The sequence below is a fragment of the Saimiri boliviensis genome, chromosome 5 (genome assembly GCF_048565385.1).
Source record: "Saimiri boliviensis isolate mSaiBol1 chromosome 5, mSaiBol1.pri, whole genome shotgun sequence".
In the NCBI taxonomy this organism is placed as follows: Eukaryota; Metazoa; Chordata; class Mammalia; order Primates; family Cebidae; genus Saimiri; species Saimiri boliviensis.
This window is the reverse complement of record NC_133453.1, coordinates 131,162,018-131,186,968: the sequence shown is the minus strand read 5'-3', so window position 1 is coordinate 131,186,968 and position 24,951 is coordinate 131,162,018. Positions and strand designations below refer to the sequence as shown.

The window sequence follows — 24,951 nt, the reverse complement described above, 5'->3', positions numbered from 1 at the left end:
AATCTTGACGTCCACTTCTAAACATACCTCTTTGATTCCACCTCTCTTTTTCTCATTACTTGTTTACAATTCCTTTCTGTTACCTATGCACTATTAAGGTTCTGTTTCTTTATCATCTATCCAGTAAACATCAAAATAAAATTTAATTTTTATTCACTCAAATACAAGCTGTTTGTCACTTAGCGTAATTCACCCACTTTGCCTTTCATGTCTTGAATTCAGGGTTGCAACTCTACTGCTGATGTTGCAACCCTGAATTGAGGATGTGAGGATGTCAGTGGCTATACCTTTGAGAATAAATACAGGATATTAGATTTGAAAGGAGATTAGAGGTTCCCTATTGTTAAAGCTAAGAAATCTGAGAGTAAACAAGTTAAGATACCTCCATAGATTCCCAGAGCTTGTCATCCCAGAAATATTTTGCATTAAAATTGAAGTTCCTTGAATTTAAGCCATATATCTGTGATCTATACTATGCTAGGGGTCAGATGTGGTGGCTCACATCTGTACTCACAGCACTTTGGGAGGCCAAGGCAGGAGGGCTGCTTGAGCCCAGAAGTTTGAGACCAGCTTGGGCAACACAGTGAGACCCTGTCTCAAAAACAAAATGAAAACGAAGGTTAAAAAAAAAAAAAGGAAACTATGCTAGGTACTAAAGTGAGGACTTCATGGAAATTTGTGGGAGAGAAAAGCCAGGATAGACTATGTTATCTTGAGTACAGTAGAATATAGCTAGGTTTCTTTACTTCTTTCCTTCCTGAGAGGGAGCAACTTGGCACTTGGCCAGAATAAAGAAATCAAGTAGAACATAAAGAAATCACGTGGAAATGTTCACAGAAACTTTAAAAGCCACCATCTTTCTTCCAAATCAGTAATCTAAGTTCAGGATCTTTCAAACCAAAAACATAAACACCCTGTGATGCTTTTTTATCCCCATGAGTTTCTCTTAGTTCACATACTGTGACTTTGATCTCTTCTCCTGTTCAGTTGCCTCCCTCCCTCCCCTCCTTCTCTCCTTTGCCTTCAATGTTGCATTTATAATTTTGTTTCCCTCTAGCACATCTGGTAGATTCGCTCTCATAGGTAAAATGGCTTTGAACTTAACTAAAGGACTAGCTCTTTGGTAAGAGCCATTGCTGTCACAGGATACTTAATGAAAAGAAATAAAATAAGAATTAGGTAGAAAGAAGAGAAAGGGGTAATGCTATAAAAATTAATGAAAAGTTGAGTTAACTTAGACCACACATGCCAGGCTATCTGAAGCCTTCTTAAATGAAAACAACTGCTCCTGCTTGGGAAAACTTCAAAGGTTTTTTTTAACCTTCCAGTTTTAGAATTAACAACAAAAGACAAGGGCTGGGAAGGGCTGCAGTTGCTATAGAGAGTGGTAAGAGTGAGTTTCTGGATTGAAATCCTTTTCCAGGGGCTGGTAACTGATTCTGTTTTCAGGTGTTTACAGTTTCATAGGCAAGAGACCTGCAGTTCATTTGGTTGAGCCTGAGGCAGAGGCGAATGAGATCCCCCACATTGAGTGGCAATGTGTAAATCACGTAACTACACCTAGCAGGTCACTTAGATTCCCTGGGCTCCCATGGAGTCACTTGTAAAATAGGAATTCTTTTAGGTTAACTTTCATGGTTTTAATTAGGTGGTAACACTTTGTAAGCAGCAAATGCAATATGAAGAAAATGCACTTTCACTCCTCCACATCTACAATCTTTTTCCCTTTTGTAATTGCCATGGGTTACGATGCATTCGACCTATAATGGTATCCATTAATCTTCCCTGAATAGTATTAAAACAATCAAGGGATATTTATGGTCCCAAATGAACCCAAGTCATGTGAATTTTAAAACTTACCAAGAAACATACACAGACATTCATGTACTCAACACATATTTGAAGGAACTATAAAGAGAAAGAAATTAATAAAACTATATTAAGTTTAAATTATACATTTAATGGCACCCCTACCTCTGTCAGTGTTTCTGTATGTTGCCGACTTCATAATCAGCATGTGTACACCATTAATTACTCTGCTTTGATTTCATCTATTATTTGAAAGGCTAACTATAATAAAGGATAAGACCTAGAGCCTTGGAATTAGGCAAAAGTGGGTTCAAATGACAGCATAGTCTCTTAAATATATTCATGACATTTGGCAAACTTCTTAGCCTCTATAAAACTTAATTTTCTTGATTGTAAAAGGGAATGTTAATGATTGCATCTACCGCATGGGATTATTTATAGTATTAAGATAATATTTATACAATGTTTAGCACAGCATTTGGTTCATGGTAAAGCTCTAATGAATGTTAGCTTTATTATCGTCTTACACATAAATTGACTTACTTATTATTTTCACGGTAGTATAGTAGTCCAGAAAAGCAATCAATAATGTTCTTTTCTTTTACTACTAAGAATTTGAGTTGTTTAAAATTATGTGCAGAAATAAGTACTATTTGTAAAAATATGCACATATAAAATATTCTCTTCTGTTATGTTTATTGTCTTCAGTAATATTCTGTAAGCTCAAACCATAGGATCAAATGAGAGATTTTTTATGGACCTTTTTACAAACTGCCAAATTGCTCTCCTGAGTACAGTAAACCAATTTACCAGTAGCTGTGTGATATTATTAAATCTCTTTTTTCATTGACACATGAACCTTGGTTTTAATTTATCTATTTCAGAAGAATCAGCATAAAATGATACCAAAAAATATTTGATTTTGGTTTAACAGCTTATGGAAAGGGGTTTTGTTTTGTTTTGTTTTGTTTTTGCTACTGTTTTCCCAGCCTAAAATTCATACTTCTTCTGACTAATCAGTTCATTTTCTTTGACCACTTAGGGAGCCATTTAATGTTTTAAAGCAACACGTGATACTCATAATCTATAATGATTCCCAGGCTGAGTTCCATTCCAACATTATCCTACATGTAGCATTTCTGTTACTGCAACTATAGAAAGAAGCTAAGAATATTCTCAGATAATTCATACTATGGGCTAATTTTTTAAAAATTTGAGTAGAATTAAGATGACAGCAGACAACTTAAGAGAGCTATTACCAGAATAGTTATGTAGTATTAATTTGAAATTGATGGAAATAGAATGTTAACTTGAAACCAAAGATTCCACTGAGACTCCATCCTTTGCTTTACTCTAATGGGATCTTTATGGGAACGATTGTCTCCAATCCCAAATTTCCCATTTTGGCTCACTAACATTAGTAGGGTGCTTCCAGGACCTCACTACATCCAGCTAGATAGACATAAAAGGGTTTAAAGAACATATAAACTCTTGATTATTGAGTACCTGTAAGTCATGATAGAGCTCTCATGATTCAAAATGAATGAACAAAAAAAAAAAAAATGAGGAAAAGACGTTGGAAGAGCAGGAAGAGGTAAGAAGCACAACCCAGAGGTGGTGAAATGTCCTGAAAAAGTACAAGGAGGCCAATGCCTTTCCAGGAACTTGGCAGTGGTGCTCTTCAGGGGAATGATTAGCCACAGGACACAGAAGCAAGCTTGATGGAGCCCGTGTGAAGGGATCGGCAAAGCTGATTTTCAAAACACATGTATGGCACAATACACGAAAAGATGACTGATGCAAATGGAAAGTGAGCTAGCAGTAGTACAAACGTGAATAAAAGGAAACATGAAAGATGGAGAACAGGTGCAATGAAACCTAAATGTAAAATGACCCAAAAATATGTTATCAGCAAAGAGTAGAGTGTCCATGCTGCAGAAAATTGAATGTGTGAGGGCAAACTTGAGACACACTTCCAGAATTTGATGAATTGGGGCAAGGAGGTAAAAAGGATGAAAGAAGAAGAGATACAGATACAGAGGCTAGGAAACAAATACCAAACACTTCAAAGGAAGATAAATGAAGACCTGGAATGGCATCACTGTTCCTTTATAACTGAGACATGTTACAAGGGAATAATGTTCGTATTTAAAATCAATTAAAAGGAATTAAACCATACACACACACACAAAGAAAATAAATAAATATTTTTGATGCAGTAGAAAAATAATTTTTGTGTTAACAAAGGGACAAAGGGAAAGTACTACAACTATTAAAGGAGAAAAGACAGCGTGTGGCCAGGCGTGATGGCTCCCACCTGTAATCCCAGCACTTTGGGAGACTGAGGTGAGTGGATCACTTGAGGTCAGGAGTTCAAAACCAGCCTGACCTACATGGTGAAACCCCATATCTACTAAAAATATAAAAATTAGCTGGGCATGGGGGTGGACACCTGTAACCCCAGCTACTCAAGAAGCTAAGGCAGAAGAATCACTTGTACCCAAGAGGCAGAGGTTGCAGTTAGCCGAGATTGTCCCACTCCACTCCACTCTAGGTGACAGAGAGATACCCCATCTTAAAAAAAGATAAAGAAAAAAAATAGGGTGCATATTATAGAAAAATTAGGCTAGCTACTGCAAGATTACATACCAGAGTAAATTTGGCCCTGTCTATACTATTTTAATGTGTTACCCATAAAATCTCTAGGCAGAGAAAGTAGAATTCCTAGGTAAAGAGAAGAGAAACTTATTCACATACGTATTAATATGCAAAAAGAAAAAAAAAAACACTGATTTACATTAAAAAAAGAAAAACTATTTTTAAGGTGTTCTCTGAAAAACATGTAAGATGAATCAACATTCGAAAAAAAAGAATGAGGACATGATTGCATAGAACGGGTATAGATGAGCAATGCAAGTAATTAAACACAAAGTTGAATTTTAAAATGATCTGAACATGATTACAAGACAATTTAAATGCCATAGGTAATTCTTATTTGGGAAAGTTAAAATTGAAAAAATGATATTTTTGTTTTAAATAAATGGAACACAGACGATTTTGCAGGTAATAAGTAAATGTTCAAGGTGCAATGTATCCTAGGAAATTTAAAGCATTCAAGTTCATAGAACAACAGAGACCAAACACAGACTTCACTCACTCACAAATGTAGGCACGCAATTCCTCAATTTACAGTATGTAACTTCAATCTCTACCTTAAACTAATATTTCAGGTCACAGCCAAATACATTTTCCTCAGAAATGTAAGGATAGCTGAATATTAGAAAATCCATAATATAATGTTTTATTAATTCAAATAAGTAGTTGTTTTTCTAGATGCTAAAGCAACTTTTGATAAAATTAATCAACTAATCCAGACTTTGTTAAATGAATAAGCTAAGAAAAATAATAATGAAGATGAAATATTAATATCAAACCAAGATAATTTCACTTAATTCTTAAAGGCAGAGTCATTCTCATTTTGAAGTTAGGTTTATGGTGAGGATGCTCATAAAATCCTCAGCCTTACACATTGGTCTCAAAACTCTAACCCAGGTCATAAAATAAGAAAAAGAAGTACGTGAAGCCAATGGTCTAAATATATAAATGATATTGTTTTCTATCTAGAAAAATAGGAAAATCCATGGAAAATACTTTCAGGTATAACTACCGAGTTCATTGAAGTCACAAACAAACATATATATATAACCCAGAAATTTTCTACATAACTAAAACAAGTACTTAGAAGCAGTGTAGTAAAAAATACACTTTTTAGATTAACAAAATTTTTTTAAATATTGAAGTTAAAAGTTTATTACGATATATTCAGGAACTATGTAAAAAGAATACTTAAGAATCCCTACAATACTGATGAACACCAAAGCAGATCTGAATAAGTGAATAAAAATATCAAATTTTATAAAAGTAACATAGGCAAGCAGTCAATAGACCCAAAATATCTATAATTTTAATATTACCTGAGTTAAAATCCCTGCTGGTTAGGTTTTGGCAGCTAGCAACTCATTACAGTGTGTATCAGTGAAAATAAAGAAGGAAATGTAGCGAAACACATTTTTAAACTAATACTAATGAGGTGGTGTTTGCAGCATCATACATTCAGATGACAAAGCTACAGTATTAAAATCTATGTGTTTCCGGCAGACAGACTAACGGAACAGAACACAAATCCAAAAAATATACCCAGGTACATGCATGTGTATATACTACATAATAAACTGGCATTACTAATCAGTGATAAAAGCTGGATTACTTAAAACTACAAAATGATTCAATAGTAAAACTATAATATGTAAATATTATATGTATACCGTACACTGCTTCCTTAATTTCATTTTCTCTTTCGAAACAACAAAATTGTACTTTTAAAAATGAATATCAAGCACCTTTTAAATTATCAAACATTTTTTTTCTAAGATCTACGTCTAATTTTTATTCTTTTAGTGTTGTTGCGTCAAACAAACCTAGTTTATGTAGGTACCAAGGTGAGCCCAGGCTAACGCACACAGGACTATAATTTCGGAGAACACGGTGGGTATTGAGCCATTGCTCTGAAGCTCTGAGCTTTAGCTTTCTCTCGTTATTAATGGAGGGACAAATGGAGGTGGGGGGCTCGGCAGAGAAAAACAAGAGGCAGTGGAGGGATACAAATCCAAACAGTGGCTGACTCGGCAAAACTTAAATGACTTTGCAAAAGACCTGTCACAATGGATAAACAGCTCCTCCTGAAGAAGCAGCTTAGCATTCCTGCAGTGCACACACCATCATTTCCAGGGATAAGATTGAGAGGAAGGAGAAAGGAAGAGGAAAGGAAAGATCAAAAGACGCCTTCATGAGTATGCAGACATTTCTGAAATGAGCAACTGGGAAGAAGGGGACTGCCGAAGGAAATTCACCACAAAGCACGCATGTACTTCATTTTAAGCGTCAGCCACCAGGCAGACATCCGCTATCTCTGCGCTTCCTCTGCTTTTGAGAAATGGTGAGTTGCTCTGTGGATGCTGACTACACTCTAATTGTTTTTACGGTAAATGAGGCATGAAACCTATTGTCAGAAAACATGATGTCCACAGTGTGCAGCCACACTTTGTCTTCCTGGCTGATCACTCCCAGGAATTAATGCTGTCTGTGGACCTAGGAGAGGATGTAGTACCACATCCTTGCATTTCTTTAGGGCAGACCTTTGGAGAAGAGCCCCTCACCCACCTTGTTATTCATAATTCCTTCTGTGCAACAACAACACAAATCTTATAGGATGCTGGAAACCCTGTTATGTTAAAGAAAGAGGCAGGAGTTCAGGAGGGCGGTAGAGGTTTCCTCTTTAAAACATACACAGATTTGTGTTGACAAACATTGCCTACATTCTTTGTATTACAGTAAGAATCCTGATACTGACACAATTCTTAGGATTCACTCTGCTGATTAGTACATCTCAGGATTGAACTTTATTCATCAGAAACGAATCAAATGCTACTCAAAAGCCTGTTGATGGTTTTAAACCAGTAGATTTCATTTTATAAATTTTCCCTGTGTCCTCTTTTCATGACCATAAGCTTACTGACTGGAATATTTTGAAGGTCAAGCAATGCTCAGGGTGATTTCCCCCTCAACCATGTAGTCTTCAGGTCCTTTGGGCAAGAATCACAATCTGTGTGGTCAACTGTTTCGTAATGAACAGGAAAATATATTACTATACAAATGTCTGGGTCAAATAGGTAGTTTCATTCCTGCTGATCTCCACCAAACTCCATGCCAGTCAAACATAATTCAAATCTATTCAAAGGAGACATATTAATCACACGCTGTTTACAGGTATCTTGCCTTTAGGAAGCAGCACCAGCCTAGGAAGGGTCAGAGGTCATGGGAGGACCTCTGGCTTCAATACCCTTGGACAGGATGCAGTGGGAAAACTCACGGTTGTGTGAAGCGGTGTGGAGGGGTGGGGGTAAATAATACTAGCTCCTTATGATAACCTATAGAGCAGCCATTGTATTTGAAGCCTGACATCAAATTCTTTAGACTTGAATTAGAAAAGGCATTTCTTTGACAGATTTCTTTTTGTTCCAGTTTGCAGGCAAACTAATCCTCACTGCATTGGATCAAACAGACGGGCGCAATCAATTTGACGAAAGCCACCAGCAAGCAGAGCCAGTCCTGCTCAGTCTTCCCTCAATGAGCGGCAGAGGAGAGAGGGGGGAAAGGGGAAAGAAAGAAAGAAAATTCAGGCATGCCTACACCCAAGATGGCTTAGCAAAGGAAAAGATGAAAAGACAAGTTGAAATATACATGCTGGCAGGTGGAAGCGCTTGCTGTCAGAGGAAGAGTCTCAACACACCACAGTGAGACCAAACACATGAAGCCTTCAGACACCGAGGAGTGTTGAAAGGAGGAGGGGCAGGCAGAAGTGGCTGTGATGTCAAAATACATCAGTGGCATCAGACCTATGGAGAAAAGAGCCCTGCACTCATTTCAGTTTCTATAGTCTGTGATCTACAGCCTGGTGTGATGAGCAAGTTAATTATTGCATTTAGGTAATTAAGTCTCAGAAAAACCAGGGCCTTCCAATGCAGTATTAAGGCACACTGCTAGGTCTTTCTGGGCTTCACTGGCCATTCAGTAAGAAGTCACACTACAACAGCAGCCTAACAGAAGTAGGAGGAAATTTCATGAAAATGAGCTAGAAATAAGATGGCATCAGTTTTGATAATGGCCTTCTGTCTGCCTTTGGATATGAACCTCATGACCAGATCCCTCCTCATTTACCAGCAGACACTTCCCCAACAGCTCAGTTTCCTCATCCATTCTGACACTCAAAGGGTGGGCAATGACTTAGCCCCCTTTGGCTTCTTGGACTCCCGGCCATCCTCTCTCTTCTCACATGCCCATTATTTCTTCCCCTCTTGCCCTCCGAATTTCTTTTGGTCAAGTCTAAAATATTCCTCTACAGAAAAGAACATCAAAAGGGCTCATTTGGATAACTATTCTCCCTCACTTGGCTCATTAATAACCCCACGGTTTTCAGAGATCCATCCTTTCCCTGCCATGGCTAGGAGTCCGGTTCTCTGAGCCAATGCGTTAATCATCTCCAGATCCTTCTCTTCATCTTCCAAGAAGGAATGATGCTGTTTGAAGATGGGAAGAGTAAAACATTTCTTGTCTCCAGGTGCCTAGATATTGTCAATTTGACTGCTTTTTTTTTTTTTTTTTTGCTGAGTAATGGCTCAAAAAAATGTTTTCTATATATACATAAACACAAACTGGCAAATACAAGCATATGTAGATATCCATGTGTGTAACCAAGCCACATCTTTATCATAAGGAAAATGTGTTAACTGGAAATATGTTTAAATACATACAGTTTTATATTTGCATATGCATGTACAAACAGGCAGCATCCTCTTTATCATCAGTAGGAAACAAGGATGTCCCTGGCATGGGTCATCCAGTGCGGCGTAACTGCACCTACCTTTACTTGGCAGTTCTTCCATACTGTCTCTGTGTAAAAACCCCTAGGTCTACTCGACTTTCATTACTGAGATATTCAGCAATGGAAACACCAAGGTCCAGATTTCTCTGAGCCCTTGGGAGCATCTTACCGCTGGAGGTGCTGGTCCAGAGCCTCTTCCTCAGCACTCAGCAGAGTTGCAGCTTGAGCAAGGAGCTGATGGCTGCAGCTGGCAGATTTGAGCTCCAGGACGAGGAGGCCCAAGCAGAACATGGCTCCCATCTCCTCCAGTTCTCTGGTACCAAACTGTAGACCCTGCCAGTTAAACAAAGCATTAACTGTGGCAATGTATAATGGGAGCTTGAGTGGTGATACTTTGAAATTGGGAAGAAGGACTCCTACACACAGGCCTTTTGCAGACAGTGAGAATTAATTATATTTGTCAGTCACTGTCCACTGTGTTTTTTTGTGTGCATTGTGGATTGGTGGTTCTGTTTGTGTGATGTTGACATCCAGGGCTCCCCAGAAGTACCCCTATGACAATAATGAGCTGGTAGGAGTTATAAAGGGAAAGGGAGTATATGGAGATCCAGGAGTCTGTCCCCTTCCCACACCATGGTCAAAGCAGCAATGCTTTATCTGTATTTTTAAAAAGGGTTTTACTGCTGAAACAAAAGTTCATAAACCATCCTTACTAAGAGATACCTTTTCCTTCCCCTGAATTTATCAGCCAATGGTGAAGAGTAGGGAAAATCTTTCATATATAAATACTAAACACTGAAACTTTAAAGAAAAAAAAAAAAACAGCATTCAGTTAGAATGCCCTCTTCAGCTGTACTCAGATATGCATAAAACAAAGTCATAACATGTATTCTATAGTATAATTCATGAAGAAACAGATAATAATAATAACTGACAAAACTTAATCACGTACTGCATGACAGGTGCCATTTGGAGCTCTTTCATTTGCGTTAACTCAGTGGATCATTACCAAAGCCCTGTGAGGTATAGACTGTTCATTCCACAGATAAGGGGATCCAGACTCGTGAATACAAGTGACTTATCCAAGGCCTAGCAGCTAGTAAGTACCAGAGGCTAATAAGTAAATTCAAGCTTGACTACTCAACATAAAATGCCGCATAGCTACTAGAGAGACACCATTGTGGTGAGACAGAAAGTGCATGGTTTTTGAAGTTAGATCAGAATTAAGCATGAATCCTGGTTTCATTAGTTTCTAATTGTGTGGTCTTGGGCTCAGTAAACTTTATTTGCCTTAATTTTCTCTTCCGTAAAATAGAACCATAATTCTCCCCTCCATACCTAAGCATCTGGTACCAAGTAATGTTTCAAAATCCCCACAGTATTGATCAATATTCACTCAATTTATCTGTCTCTTTTCCTATAAAGATGTTTAATATGATAGAATTCAGGGTGGTCTTGAGATCTTCCTGTTTATAAAGTATATTTGACCTAAATAAAAAATAATCAATAGTGGATCATTTTTTAAAAATAGATTTTTCACATCCAAATAATAGTGATTGATTATGGAGGATGGGAATGGGACAATAAGAATTTAAAAAGATTGCTCATAAGCACCCCAAGGAGAAACAAATTTCCAAATTGGAAAATCATAAGCCTCACAAAAGAATTCCTGGCTAAAATCATGAAAAAGGTAGAAAATCCTTAAGTTTATTTCAGCTGTTTGAAAACTTGATTTGCTGCATGTTTTGAAATCTGTTTTCCTAAAGAAAGGAGACATTACTTCAGAGTTGAGGGAAGGCAGCTCCTCCTTAAGCAACAGCAGTCAGAAGGGAAAGACAGATGTTGAACAAGTTGTTTTTTTCTTTAGTCAATAGAAAATACCACTTTTTAGAGAGAAATCTGAGTCTCTTTTCTAAAGCTCTGAGGTCTGATTCTCTCCCCACCCCTTTTCCTAGGTTACTTTTATAAAATTCTAGAACGGCTGGCTTGGTTGGAAGAAAGTGAAGGTCCCAGTGAGAAGGGAAATGAGAGTAGGACTCCGGCGGAAGGCAGCAAGCCACATTGCCATGTATGCACCTATGCAACAATCCTGCATGTTCTTCACATGGACCCCAAAACCTAAAACACAATAAAATAAAATAAAATAAAATAAAATAAAATAAAATAAAAAGATCCAACTCCCTTCCCACCCAGCTCAGAGGTCTCAGTTGGAAAGTAACACAAAGTCTGACTATAGCGACTTAAATAAGGTTTTATTTTGCACAAAAACAAATTTGAGGGAAAGGTAGAAGGTTCATGGCATTATTTCAGCAATTTAATAAAATGAAGGCCACGCTATCTGCCATTCTCCTGGCTTTTTCTTTTCTTTTTCTTTTTTTTTTTTCAGTCTGATTACATGCTGCCTGCTATGGCTCCAGTGAGCACATCATTCAGCTGAGAAAAAAGAAAGAGAAAATGTGAGGAAAAGGCAGCAGCACACTCCTGCTTATATTTTATTGGCCAGGTTTTATCATAAAACCACCTCCAGCTTTGCCATGGGCTGGTCACTGAACGTTCCAGCCAGTTCAACCTCTTTAAAAGAGGCAGAGAAGAGAGAAGAGGGTTAGAAATGAGTGTCAAGCAAGCCGACAGTGGCTAACACCCTGGTATTCTAAAACCAGTGCTGCTAGGGAACACAGGTCCCTACCTATGCATAGTATTAGTAAGCAAAGCTTACCAGCACAACCCTCTATGTGTTTTTCAACAGCTTTTCTTGATAACTCACCACAAAAGAAGAATATCTATGTTAGATATCTGTAAGACAAACATCAGGTCCAAAAAAGATGTTTAAATAGCCTAAGTACTGGTAATTGGTGAGCAAAAGAGAAAAAAATTAATAAGCAAATGTGGGAAAATGTTCCATTTCATTATTTAAATAAAAATGCCTTCTACACTCTGCATATTGATAGTCTCTCTCTCTCTCTCTCTCTCTCTCTCTCTCTCTCTCTCTCTCTCTCTCTCTGTGTGTGTGTGTGTGTGTGTGTGTGTGTGTGTGTGTATTGAGTTGGAGTTTCACTCTCCTTGACCAGGCTGGAGTGCAGTGGCACTATCTCGGCTCCCTGCAAACTCTGCCTCCTGCGTTCAAAGAATTCTCCTGCCTCAGCCTCCTGAGTAGCTGGGATTACGGATGACTGCCACCATGCCCAGCTAATATTTGTAATTGAAGTGGAGACAGTGTTTTAACATACTGGCCAGGCTGGTCTCAAAATCCTGACCTCAGGTGATTCACCTGGCTGAGCCTCCCAAAATGTTGAGATGACAAGTGTGAGCCACAGCACTCGGCCTGTATTCTAAACTTATAATACTTTGTGGTAACCCTCATGCTGAAACTGGTACATATGAAAACACCTGGCTGGGGGAAGTGTAAATTTATTGACAGCTTCAGGGCAGTGGCTCTGTAACATCTGACATAGTAACGTCACTTCAGAGAACCCTTCCTAAAACTGAACCAAAATAAAAGAGAAGCTATAGGCATACAAATGTCTATGATGACTGTATTACATATAATGATGCAAATTTGAGGGAAATAAAAGCGTAAGTGTCTAATAAGGGAGGAATGATGAAGGAAATTGTCATGGAATAAATCTGATGGACTATAAGGAAGCTATTAAAATTATAATTATAATAACCATTTAGCAATATGAAAAATGCTCATGATTTAAATAAAGTTGAATGAAATTAAGGTACAAAGCATGCAGTCATACAATTTATACCAAAGGTTTGGCAATGAAAGCAAAGGTGACGATCCTCAGACCCCACTCCCTTCCACACTCACTTCTTTCAGACTTCATTGCCATAGTTTGCCAAAGAAACATAAGTATTTGCAGAAGAAAGGGATCTATAATCTCGTCAAGAAAAATATCCACATATTTAAGACATTTTAAAGAAAACTTTAAGAAATTATTGCTACTTGAAAAAAATGTTTTAAAAGTTATATATGCCTACGAATGAATGGTGGAACTGAGGTTAGCAGTTTTTAAGATCTTCTCTTTATCTTGGATTTTCTGAAGTAGATTTAAATTTATTTTCATTTCTTTTATTTGGAATTTATTGACAGGATAATTAGTATGTTTCAATAATTCTAGGAAAATGTCATCCATGATCTTTTTGAATATTGCCTCTCCTTTATCTCTGTCAAGGAAATCAGAGATAAGTTAATATTCAATGTACGTGTTCTGCTTTCCCTCTGTCCTCCACATCTCTTCACCTTACTTTCTTATTTTCTATTTCTTTGTTTAACTGTAGTATTCTGATTTTTTCACATTTTTGTTCCATATTAATAATTCTTTCTCCAACTAGATTGAATCTGCTTGTAAACTTATTCATCTCAAAACCATTTCTGAAAAACGTATAAACATGGTTATTTTATATTACCATACCGGATTATTCCTGCCTATGCAGTGTATCTGGGCATCATTCATTAGTTTGATTTTCTGTTGAGTGTCAATAGTACAGGCCTGTTTGCTAAGTTATTTCATAATTTTTAAAATTCTAAACTTTATTTTGAACATTAAAGTCTGTTTTTGTAGATTGGTTTTAGTGCTCTTTTCTCCCGTTGGAACTATTATTTTTCTCCCCTACGTATTTGAGGACACTATCAATCAGGGACCACTATAGAAGATAGCATTTTTGGCTTAAGGGCTTTTGGGCTACAGGTACATTTTGAATTGTGATTCCAAATCTGCTTGAAAATAGGGCTGTGTTTAGAAATCATGAATGAAGACTTTGCCCTTTTTTTTACTGCTCTACCCAAAGTCATGGCCAAAAAAGTCAAATATGCCCACATTGTCCCTTTGCAGATGTGGGCTTTACTAATTCAGTGACCACAGTTGTCATCTCTGGAGGTCCTAGCTTTGTGTGATGGTGGCGAATCAGACCTTGCGTGGGCCTCTGTCTTTGTCACAAAACCCAAGTCATAAGTGAATAGGGTTTAGTATCTGCCCCCAGAGTCTTACAACCACCTCTGGCAATCACTTTTTATAAAACAGAGCATCACTAAACAAATATCCTTTGTAAACATGCACAGAGGAAAGATGTTAAATCTATGAAGAAATATTGCAGATAAAAGGGGGCCACTCTGAAGATACCAAGCAAAAGTCTTTTTATAAAACAGGTTTACTGCCAAAAATGGGAAAAATCTGGGAAATTTGTTTTTATTTCCTGAAAGAAACGAGTATATTGCATTGGTTAGAGTACATTAAAAGGCACAAAAATGAAACAATAAGAAATTACAAGTGACTGCACTATTGAGATGAAAAATACAATTTCTAGGCTGGGCGGAGTGGCTCACACCTGTAATCCCAACACTTTGGAAGGCTGAGGTGAATGGATCATGGGTCAGGAGATCTAGATCATCTCAGCCAATATGGTGAAACCCCGTCTCAAGCTAGCCGGGCATGGTGGCATGCACCTGTAGTCCCAGCTACTTGGGAGGCTGAGGCAGGGGAATCATTTGAACCCAATGAGGCACAGGTTGCAATAAGCCAAGATCGTGCCATTGCACTCCAGCTTGTTGACAGACCAAGACTCTGTCTCAAAAAAAAAAAGAAAAGAAAAATACAATTTCTAAATTAAAATCCAAAAATTGTGAGTTAGATTGTTCAATGTAGAAAATAAAATATTACAGAGAAGACATCTTCAACAAATTTTCCACTATCTCAAGGGTAGATGATGTGATTTGGTTATTTGTCTCCTCCTAATCTCATGTTGAAATGTGATCCCCAGCATTGGGGGTGGGGCCTGGTGGGAGGTGTTTGGGTCATGGAGGTGGATCCCTCATGGATGGCTTGGTGCTCTCCCCATGGGGATGAGTGAATAGTTCATGCAAGAGCTGGCTGTTTAAAGGTGCCTGGCACCTGCTCCTCTCTCTTGCTCCTGTTCTCACCTGCTCCCCCTTCACCTCTGCCATGAGAAAAAGCTCTCTGAGGCCTCACTAGAAGCTGAGCTGATGCTGTGGCCATACTTATACGGCATGCAGAACTGTAAGCCAAATAAACCTCTTTTCTTTATAAATTACCCACTCTCGGGTATTCCTTTATAGCAACGCAAAACTGACTAAGACAACAGATTTGATAAAAAATGATGAGCTAACTATAGTAACAGGAGTTGTAGAAGAGATTAGTGGAAAGTGCTATGCTCCCACTTGGAATTTCAGACTCAGATAGTATGGTAGTAACAGCAGAAGCCAAGATGAAGGAAAAGGAAGAGAAAGAGGATGAAGAGAAAGAAGAGAGTGCTCACTTACGGTCCAAAAGATATCTGGGTTTACATATCAAATAGGATCTCCAAGTATTTGGAATATAATTAAAGAAAGGAAAAAAGATTGAGATCCCTATAAATTACTAAAATTAAACAGTCTAATAATTATTCATTATACTAATATCTAAGACAGTGAGCAAGATATATATAATTTTGAAGAGAAAGTACTGCACCTCAAAAAGGATATGGCTAAGAGCCTCAGGAAGACAAACCGAGAGAAGGAGAAGCATTGAATGCAAACCACATCATAAACAAGCTTCATAATTTCTTTTAAAATATTAACATAATCCTAATACCAAAACCTTATTATTGTAATTTTAACACATAAACAGGGCAGCAAGCCAAATTTATAGATAGAGAGATGATAGATATCTAAATTCAAGAAAAAGTAATTTATGTTCAGAAATAAAAAATTAATATATAAAAAATAAATGATCCAGAGAGTATTTTTTAAGAATGGCATGATGATGGTATTATTAGGAAATATGCTAATATAGATATTAATATACATAACATATCAAGATAAAGGGCAGAGAACAGAAGAAAATAGCAGGAACTTCTAGATGGATGCATCGATGTCTGATACAAGTCATCTCATATGAGCCCACCAGGACTATCTGTAAACCTGAGAAGACAGCCTGGCATGGTGGGTATAAACACAGGCCCCAAGAAACCATATAAGTCCCAAGTTGGGCTTCTAGTCCTCGTGCTTCCACTTCTAACTGCAGTGTCTTGGGGAAACCCTTTGACTTCTCAGTGCCTTGGTTTTCTCATCTATGTAATGGAAATAATAATTGCAATAGCATAATTATATCTAACTCATGGAGCTGCTGAGATAATTCAGTGAATTAATACATAAATTAAGATCAGTGGTTGGCCTATTACATATTATGTAAGTACTTATTATGATCAATAACAGCCCCAAATGCTTATGTAAAACCAATTGTCAAAATCATACTTGACATTAACACAATCCTTGTTAAAACCATCGCCAAAACTAGGGCCTGCTTTCACCACTATTATTTGGCATGACCCAAACAATTCAATAAGATAAGAAGAAAATAAGTCATACATATTAGAAAGAAAGAATCATACTATTATTATTTGAAGACTGATTATATCCTAAAACAAACCAAAGAAATCAACTGAAAGAATTTATCAGATATAAGGCAACAATTGAGTAAATAGACAGGTTACAAATTAAATATACAAAAATCAATTTTCTTTGTATAAACTAGCAAAATAAATTATTAAGTAGAATAAAAATTCCATTCACAATAGCAACAGAACTATGAAATATCTGAGAATGAAATTAATAATACATATCCCAAGTGTTATGTTATAATTCCTAGAACCCAGAGACAGCAAAGAACATGTAAATAAGTTCTGGGAAAGCAAGGCCCACGACCACTCGACATCGACATCGATTCTCCTCCTATTAGTCTATCAAAGCACACGAAATCAAAACACCACTGGGGATTTTCACACTTGGAAAACAAATTCCCTTCTGGAAGAATGCATGGCAAGAATGTCCCAGAATAAAAATTAAAAACTATTCACAAGGGTTTTCCCACACAGATAAGAAAAAGCTCTTGTAGGCAATGATGATTAAATGTTTTGGTATTGATTAAAAAAAAAAAAAAACATGGCAGGCAGATCAAAGGAAGAATACAGAAAGCACAAAAATCTGGGGCTGAATAAAGGTTCGTATTTGACAAAGGAGCCCTTCAGGCACCTGGAAAAGGACTACGATAAAGGTAAAAACTCAAAAGCAGTTGGTTAATATTTGAGGGAAAAATCTTACCCCAAATATAAAAAAAATTTTTGATTAAAGAGTTAAATTTAACAATAAAAAGGAATAGAATATATTAATGTTTTATCATCTCCAAGCCAGGACAAGTTTTCTCAACGCGTATCTTCAAAGGAAGAAATTATAAAGGAAAATAGTAATGATTGCATATATAAAATTTGAATATATCTCAATAGCCTGAAATACCACAAACTAAACTAAAATGGAAACAACAAAATAAACAGAATAGAGAAAAAAATGTTAATTTGCTTTGATATAAAATGGAGATTAATGTAACAATGCAATACTACGATTCCCTTCTCATCTCAGGCTTACCGTCAGCCCCCAAGTTATAATGGTCTGCTGGAAATGGACTGGACACAGTCGCTGTTATGTTCTGTCACTGGCAAAATTACATACCACTGCAGTCTTTCTGAGGAAAATTCGGAAATGTATTTCAAAAGTTTTAAAAGTGTTTGAACTCTTAGAGTTAGCAATACAAATTTCAGAAATTAACATTAAGGAAAGAATCATAAGATGAGCAACAGAGAAAACCCGCAAAGTGCACCACTCTATTACTACTCAAATAAACTTGAGAGAATTCATACCGTGGAAATAATGACATCATAACGTGTTTCAAACTGGCAACGGCATAGGGAAATAATCATAATATGATGTTAAAGTACAACGGACTATAGTATGCTGCATCCTTCATGATCCCAATTTTACTCTAAATTTTTTAAATGACATATGGGCACAAAAATGTTAACTGGTTAGAAATGCATGATTTAAATATTTTCTTTGTGCGTTTTCCTTATTTTTCGAATTCCACAAACTATGTAATTTTTTTTTTTGCCACTCATTCTTTCCTTAGGTAATGTATATAAGCCTGAAAAAAGCATATCTGAATTAAGATGTTATTTTATATGTGATTTTAAATGTATAAATAAAATTAAATTTAAAATTAACTTTTATAAATCCTTAAGTTTAAATTTAGTATTTTAATTTAAATATTCATAATAACAAAAGGCAAGGGGAGGAGCTGGTTAGGCCTATCTCGTTTCTTAGCTTCCTTACTTTTTCCTTCCCAGGAACTTTTTTTGGGTCACTAGGCTTGTGTCTATTTGGCAGAGGCGGTAAACACCTGTGAAAAGTCAGTGACGATATAGCAATCAGACATCTATTTCCCTAGTATTGTCCCTCCAAACATTCTCAGAACCTTTACAAAGAGCCAGCATGAGTTGAAAGAGTGACTTTGGGAGTTTTAAACAGGTTTGGAGAGCATCTGAACTTGAATTAAGTGTGTATATCCCCTGCCTTGACAAGCGCCCAGCAGAGAAGTTAAAACTGAGTCCATCTGGCCATGCAGATCTGTGAACTCTAATAGGTAGGAGAGAAGAAAGCATGAGGGCTGGTGGATGGGCTCTGTGGCTTCTCCACTTATCGACCCCATCAAATGGACTCTAATGCTTTCAAGCTGAGGACTGGATCAATCACTAAGCATGTTGGTGTCTCTGCCAGATTTCATCTGATGGGCTCCTCCGTACAAAGCCCCCTCTGTGCGTGTCCTTTCAGCCCAAGTTTCTAATCCATTACTGACAATTGTTTCCTTAGTAACTGCAAAAAGGCCATGTATTCACTGGCACAGCACGAATGAAGGTGTGGGCCAGACTTCAAACGTGTCCTTCATTTCTATGCTGGACCTTCCTTTGGGTCTTTCATTGGTGAAGTTGTCCCTACACCATAAATGGCCACAGCAGACAGCTAGACCCTGTGTGATTGATTACATTTCCATGTCTTTCTAGAGCATGCATATAGAGGGTAAATGTGAAACAGAGACTATGATTAAATAGCCTAGAGTCTGATCAAGACAAACTCTCTGTTTTGTAGATGCATAAACTACATTTAAAATGCTATATAGTTAAGTACCAGTAAAGGCAGAGTGACCGAAATAGTCCCCTGACCCGATTAAAATGTCCATTTCAATAGAGGCTTTACACTTCATGTATTTGTTTACCAAGAACTTTTGCAGATCCGGAGGTCATCCTTTCTTATAAATTATATTCCCCTTAAGTTTTACCTTTCCATATTTCCTCTTTCTTTTCTCACGCTTCCACCAAAAATCTCAGAACACGCACAAGCCCAGTACTAGCAACAGCAGCCTGCCTCCCTCCTTCTCTGTTGTGACCACTGTCCCCTGCACTCATCTTCTCTGGCCCTTTGCTCCCTAAGCTACACACCCTGGCTTCTGAAACCTACCTGCATCTACCTTGTGTGGTGACTAGCAGGAGTAATCTCTCAAAACCTGGGTCTCTATGGGTTCTCTCAGACCTAATTCTGAACTTCCCTTCTGAGACCACAGACTGGGAGAAGGAGAAAGGTGCTGCTGTAACCCATGGTTACATACATCAATTTGAGAAACTCAAATGAAACGGACAAGGACCAATTAGAACAGAAGCTGGCCACAGCAATGGCACTTGAGTTCCATTTAACCCTTTAGTTTCTGAATCTCAGTAAGGTCCTGGAGGATCATGGAAGAGGTGTGGGGAAGAATAGGATAGTGAAGTAGTGTGTGGGGGATTCACTTGGTGGGCATGAGCAGGGGCCATTAACCCACAGCTGTGGGAGTCTTGTAATACACTAGCAATTGGTATAGTCACGGCAGTGAAAACCAGCATAACAATCCTAATCTTTACTTAGGATTTACAAGCCCCACAGCAGCTCATTCAAGTGCATCCAGTTTTCTTGGAAGATGATGGGGATAAGATACAAATCAAAACTATTTTCAAAAAGGTGAAATAATATAAATATGAAGCTGTAGCTCCCTAATCTTCCATATGTTCCCCAGTCTCCCATATGCCAGAAGAGTGGTCCACCAGGCATCTTCACTGACACAGTGAATAGCTAGTAGTTTTTGCCAGGTAAGAGGACTTAACAGTCAAGTCCAGGGCTTCTCAAAGTGTGGTCTGCAGATTAGCATGTGCCTGTGAAATAGTTGTGAACTTTTATTTGTGGTGAAATAAGAAGCCTAAGCCAGATTGTAAATCAGTCATGTAACTAAGCATCTGTTTTTAGTTCGGCTGATTTTGTCAGTGAAGGAGGCACTGGGATCCTGAGTACAAGCCCCTTGAATCAGTGCAGCTGCCAATGGGTCAACAGCTCATAGACCAGATAGTTTGAGTAGCACTGCTCCAAAATACACTCTCCAATAAGATCTCTCTACTTTAAGCAGTATAAAGGGAATATTTTGGTAGTCAGCTCTCTGGAATCTAAATTCCAACTTTCTGTCCAAATGACCACTTTCAAGTTATATAAGCTCTTCAAGCTCAATGTCCTTGTCTTTAAAATGGGAAAATATTATCTACTGCTTAAGTGCTTCTATAAAGATTAAATGAGATATAAAGTACAGACGCCTTGCATGGAGGCACAGAATAAATGCTCCATAAAGTGAATGTTTTCAGACACTTTTTCCATATGCAATGTGCAATATCACACACAGAGGCACAGTAGAATCTGTACAGATCACAAACTGTGTATGTGTGTGTGTGTGCACACACTCCTCTATATGGATATAATCATGCCATTCATCTTTGCTCAGTTTTGCTTCTGTTTTTTTTTCCAACTGAAGTCTTTATTTTTCTCCAATTTTACCTGGTCATTTGATGTGGATAAAACACAGATAGGCCAAGTATTCAGCACTGACTTTCAAGGGAAGCCAGAGCTTTTATTCCTCTACATAATTGAAGTTGTTGAATAAGGTAAGATAAAAGATTAGTATTCCCAATATACATAATTTATCTGGAAGGTGGAAGTTGAATTGAAGAAAGAAAATTCAGAGCTTAGAGCAGAAAAGAGAGAAATTGCCCCCAAAATGATTTATTTGATTAGTCAGATCAATTGGGCGGAACATAAAAGCAAGTAATGTGACATTCTCAGAGCAACCAGAGTGACCTGGTATGGAGCCCTGTCCTTGGATGAGGCTTAGCATGATCACCATGCTTAGCACCATCTCCCAGCTCCCTACCTCCAGTGTATCTGGGGACTGTTTGCTTGCTCTAGCAAAAAAAAGCTTTTAAGTGGATTTCACTGACCAATGAGGGTCCATGACAATTGGTAATTTTCCTCTTACTGCATGTAAATTTGTGCGTTTTTTTTTTTTTTGTTGGTGGTGTTGTTGTTGTTCCTGAGATCCATATTTTTTTAATTGCATTTTAGGTTTTGGAGTACATGTGAAGAACATGCAAGATTGTTGCATAGGTACACACACGGCAGTGTGATTTGCTGCCTTCCTCTCCTTCCCTTGGCTTCATAAAGAATTACAGGGTTCTCATAAGTATTTGCTGGAGACAATGATACTAACCCGTCCAGTTAGCAGAAATGGAATTCAATGGCCATTGAATTAGCTCTTACTACGTACATGACTCTGTTTCAGGAGTTGGGGAAAAAAAAAAATGGTCCCAGTTCCTAAGGGTCACTCATGTGCCTGGCACCCCCTAATGACTGCCTTTATTTCTTTTTGTTTGTTTTCTCAGTAACATTTTTTATTATAAGAACACAGTATATAATACATTTAACATAATGCATTTAAGGCTTCTGGTCAATAGCATGCTATGAGTAAAGTTTTGGGGGAGCCAAAAGTTATACACAGGTTTTTGACTGCATGGAGTGTTTCTGCATCTCTAGCACGGGGTTTGGTACACGGTGTGATTTTAGAGTCCAGGGTGGGCATTTAAAGGATCATTCAAGGGAATAAGAAATTATGTCAATCCCTAAGGATCTTATACCTATGAAGGAAGGTAAAACATACACTAAAATGGGATTTGCCTTGAATGCCTGAAGGAAGAACGGCTTCTCTACATTAGGCTGGACTTCAGGATGTGTGTATCTACAGACATCTTTTTCTGCTTGTCCCTGCAGTGCTTTAAAGGTGAAATAACTAAGTAGATATAGCAGCATAGGCAGTTAAGTACATACTGTTTTACACTTTCTCAATCCCTGAATTTACATTACCTGCTTGGCTCCTGCAGGCATTCAAGTTCTGAGCATTTTTAGTCACGAAATCTCTCCTTCATCGATAGTATTATTATTTTCCTTCAAGTTTTGCTTGGCTGAATACTTTGGAGAAGGACAGACTCAGAACACAACAAATATAAACAGGAAGAGAGGCTAATGTACATTAGAGTCTGCAGATTTACGCATGGCTAGAATTTACAGTTATGATCTAAAAGATAATATCTGACCAAAAGCAATATAACAGCTTGAGATTCAGTTCAGTAAATGAGGCCTGACCAAATGCAGACAAAATCATAACTCAGGTCTTAAAAGCAATGAGATTGCCGTATAAGACTCATATTGAGTCTATAAGTAAATGAAAAAATAATGGTTAATTTAAAAATAGTTGAACTTGAAAAAATCAGAAACAAAATTATTGACTATATTGGATTAGTAATACAATTAACTTTAAGGGAAAACAAGATTGTTTCTGAAACTTTGCTCTGTTTCTGAGCAAAAGTCACCTACCAAAGTGTAAGCAGATTTGAATGGAGGATGCTATGTGTATATGTTACATTTTCAAACATCCACCCAATAAGAATGTAAAGCATTCTGATTGCTCTAAAGGGTAAATGTATTTCTTTGTATGTTTGTTTATAAATACATTTATGAATAGCTGTAGCAATAATCGAAGTCCAGAGCTTCAAGTCTAGACCCCAGCAGTTTGGCAATGAATATGTCCCTCTGCCCGGCGGCAGGCAGGAAGCCGCCAGTCAACTGGCCCATGTAGATCTTTTCTGTAGATGAAAATGAAGATACTGCACTCCCTCCTTTGTGCTCCTTGCCTGTAGTGGAAAGCTGACCTTTTCTTCAGACCTCTTTCCTGTGGGAGTAAGTCTAAACATCTTAATTCTGCTTCCTAGATAAAGGGAACATGCTAAATTCACATCAATCCAAGAGTTGACAAGCCGAGGCTACAAATGTGCCTGTGGCTTTGGGATTCCCCAGGGTGTGCATCTGTGTAGAGAGGACCCCAAAGTCCATGAGGAGGGAGGTAATAACAATAGTAATAAAAATAGGAACAGACCTGAACACCGTCAGACTGTAATTGCCATGGCAACAGAGCAAACGGTCCTACTATGGGCCCACACAACTTTGATAACCAAGTGCTCAAGGGAACACCTGTTAACAGACTTCATCCAGTTCAAATGAGGAGAAATGTTTTATTTTTTAATGAAACCTTTTTCAATTAGTCTTGCCTTCTACCTGCTTGCCTCCAACCTTGTTTAGCTGTCTCATTCTTACATAAGGAGGAATGTTCAGATTAGATCCTGCGGTTGGAAAAAAGAAAACAAACAAACTGGGATGTATTGTCAATGAAAGAGACTTGGAAATTCAAGATGCCATGGCAGGTAGCAGAAGATAGGAGCATGCTGCTGAAATTCTGCAAAGAAGCCAGCCGTTCCTATAGACAGAAAAGAAAACCCTGATATTGGGCACATAGATGAGGTTCTATCAGAGCTACCTGCAGGTCTACATTACATCACCTTTACCTGCAGAGTCCTCACCTTTGGCAGAGTCTTATCTTATGGAAGCCAAAAGTCTCCCTGCTTCAAATCATCTCATCCATCAATCTGACACTGAGATTCTTTTATTAATGGCTCTTTATATAATATCCATTAGTAAGCAAAGTAACACCAATTCTTGCATTGTTTATTAGTGCGTAACAGCTACATAGCCATTCAGTGGAGATTCAAGGCCAGATGGAGTGAAACATGGAACAGGTAGGTAAATTCTGGAAAAAGATCAAGAATCTAGAAATCTTCAGGCCTTCTATGACGCTCTTTAGGAAAGGGGTATGTGTGTGGGGGGGAACAAATAGGAAATTAATGAGACAGAAACTTTTCTTAATTACAAGAGCATGGCTTACTTCTGTCCTGGTGAACATCCACCTTTGCTCTCTGTGTAGTACAGACAGCCAACACACGTCCTGGTTATATGAAGGGAATGATACTAAAACTACCACTGAATCTGCATGATGCTTGGTGCTGCATCCCAAACAGTTTTCCTCCAGAATGTTCCAACATTCTATGATTTATCTCTACCTGCTAACATGGATTGTTCTCCTTAGTGTTTCTGTGACCACATTTTTTTCCCTAAATCAAACCCCAAACACGTGGCCTAACAGGTACAGGTATTGATCGACTTACGACCTATGGAACTTACAACCATTCGACTTTATGACCATAATCCCCAGCCACGACTGCTCTGCGTCTGGCAGCGCAAACATTGCCCAGCTGGGCATACGACAGTGCGGACCAGCTTCGGGCAGCATTACCATCTCCGCGTGCACCATTTCAACTGTTATCCCAGATTCGGTACAGCAATTTGTGTTTTGTATCTTGGGTCATCAAACCCCTCCCAAGATGTCTACCAAGAGGAATTGCCAATAAAATGTTTCATACATGTTTATATATTTTGATATGTTTTGCAATTTGGAAAATGTTTCCTATGGTATTTTTTACACCTGCATTTTGTATTTTTGTATGCACCTGTATTTTGTAATTTTGTATGTTTTGCAAATATTAAACCAGTTGTACTGGTAATGCAATGTTTTACTTAA

General features: G+C 37.8%; 1 protein-coding gene across 5 annotated transcripts in view; it reads right to left on the bottom strand.

The window, feature by feature from the left end:
• Window positions 1-24,951, bottom strand: part of AGBL1 (AGBL carboxypeptidase 1) — a 945,533-nt gene that overhangs the window by 391,142 nt on the left and 529,440 nt on the right. For all 5 annotated transcript variants that reach the window (XR_012517828.1, XM_074399984.1, XM_074399982.1 and 2 more), the window contains exon 22: window positions 9,420-9,583. Coding sequence is in view for 4 of the 5 variants with exons in the window: in XM_074399984.1 (XP_074256085.1) it covers window positions 9,420-9,583 (164 nt within the window). In the remaining variant the exon portion in view is untranslated. The remainder of the gene's footprint in view (window positions 1-9,419; window positions 9,584-24,951) is intronic.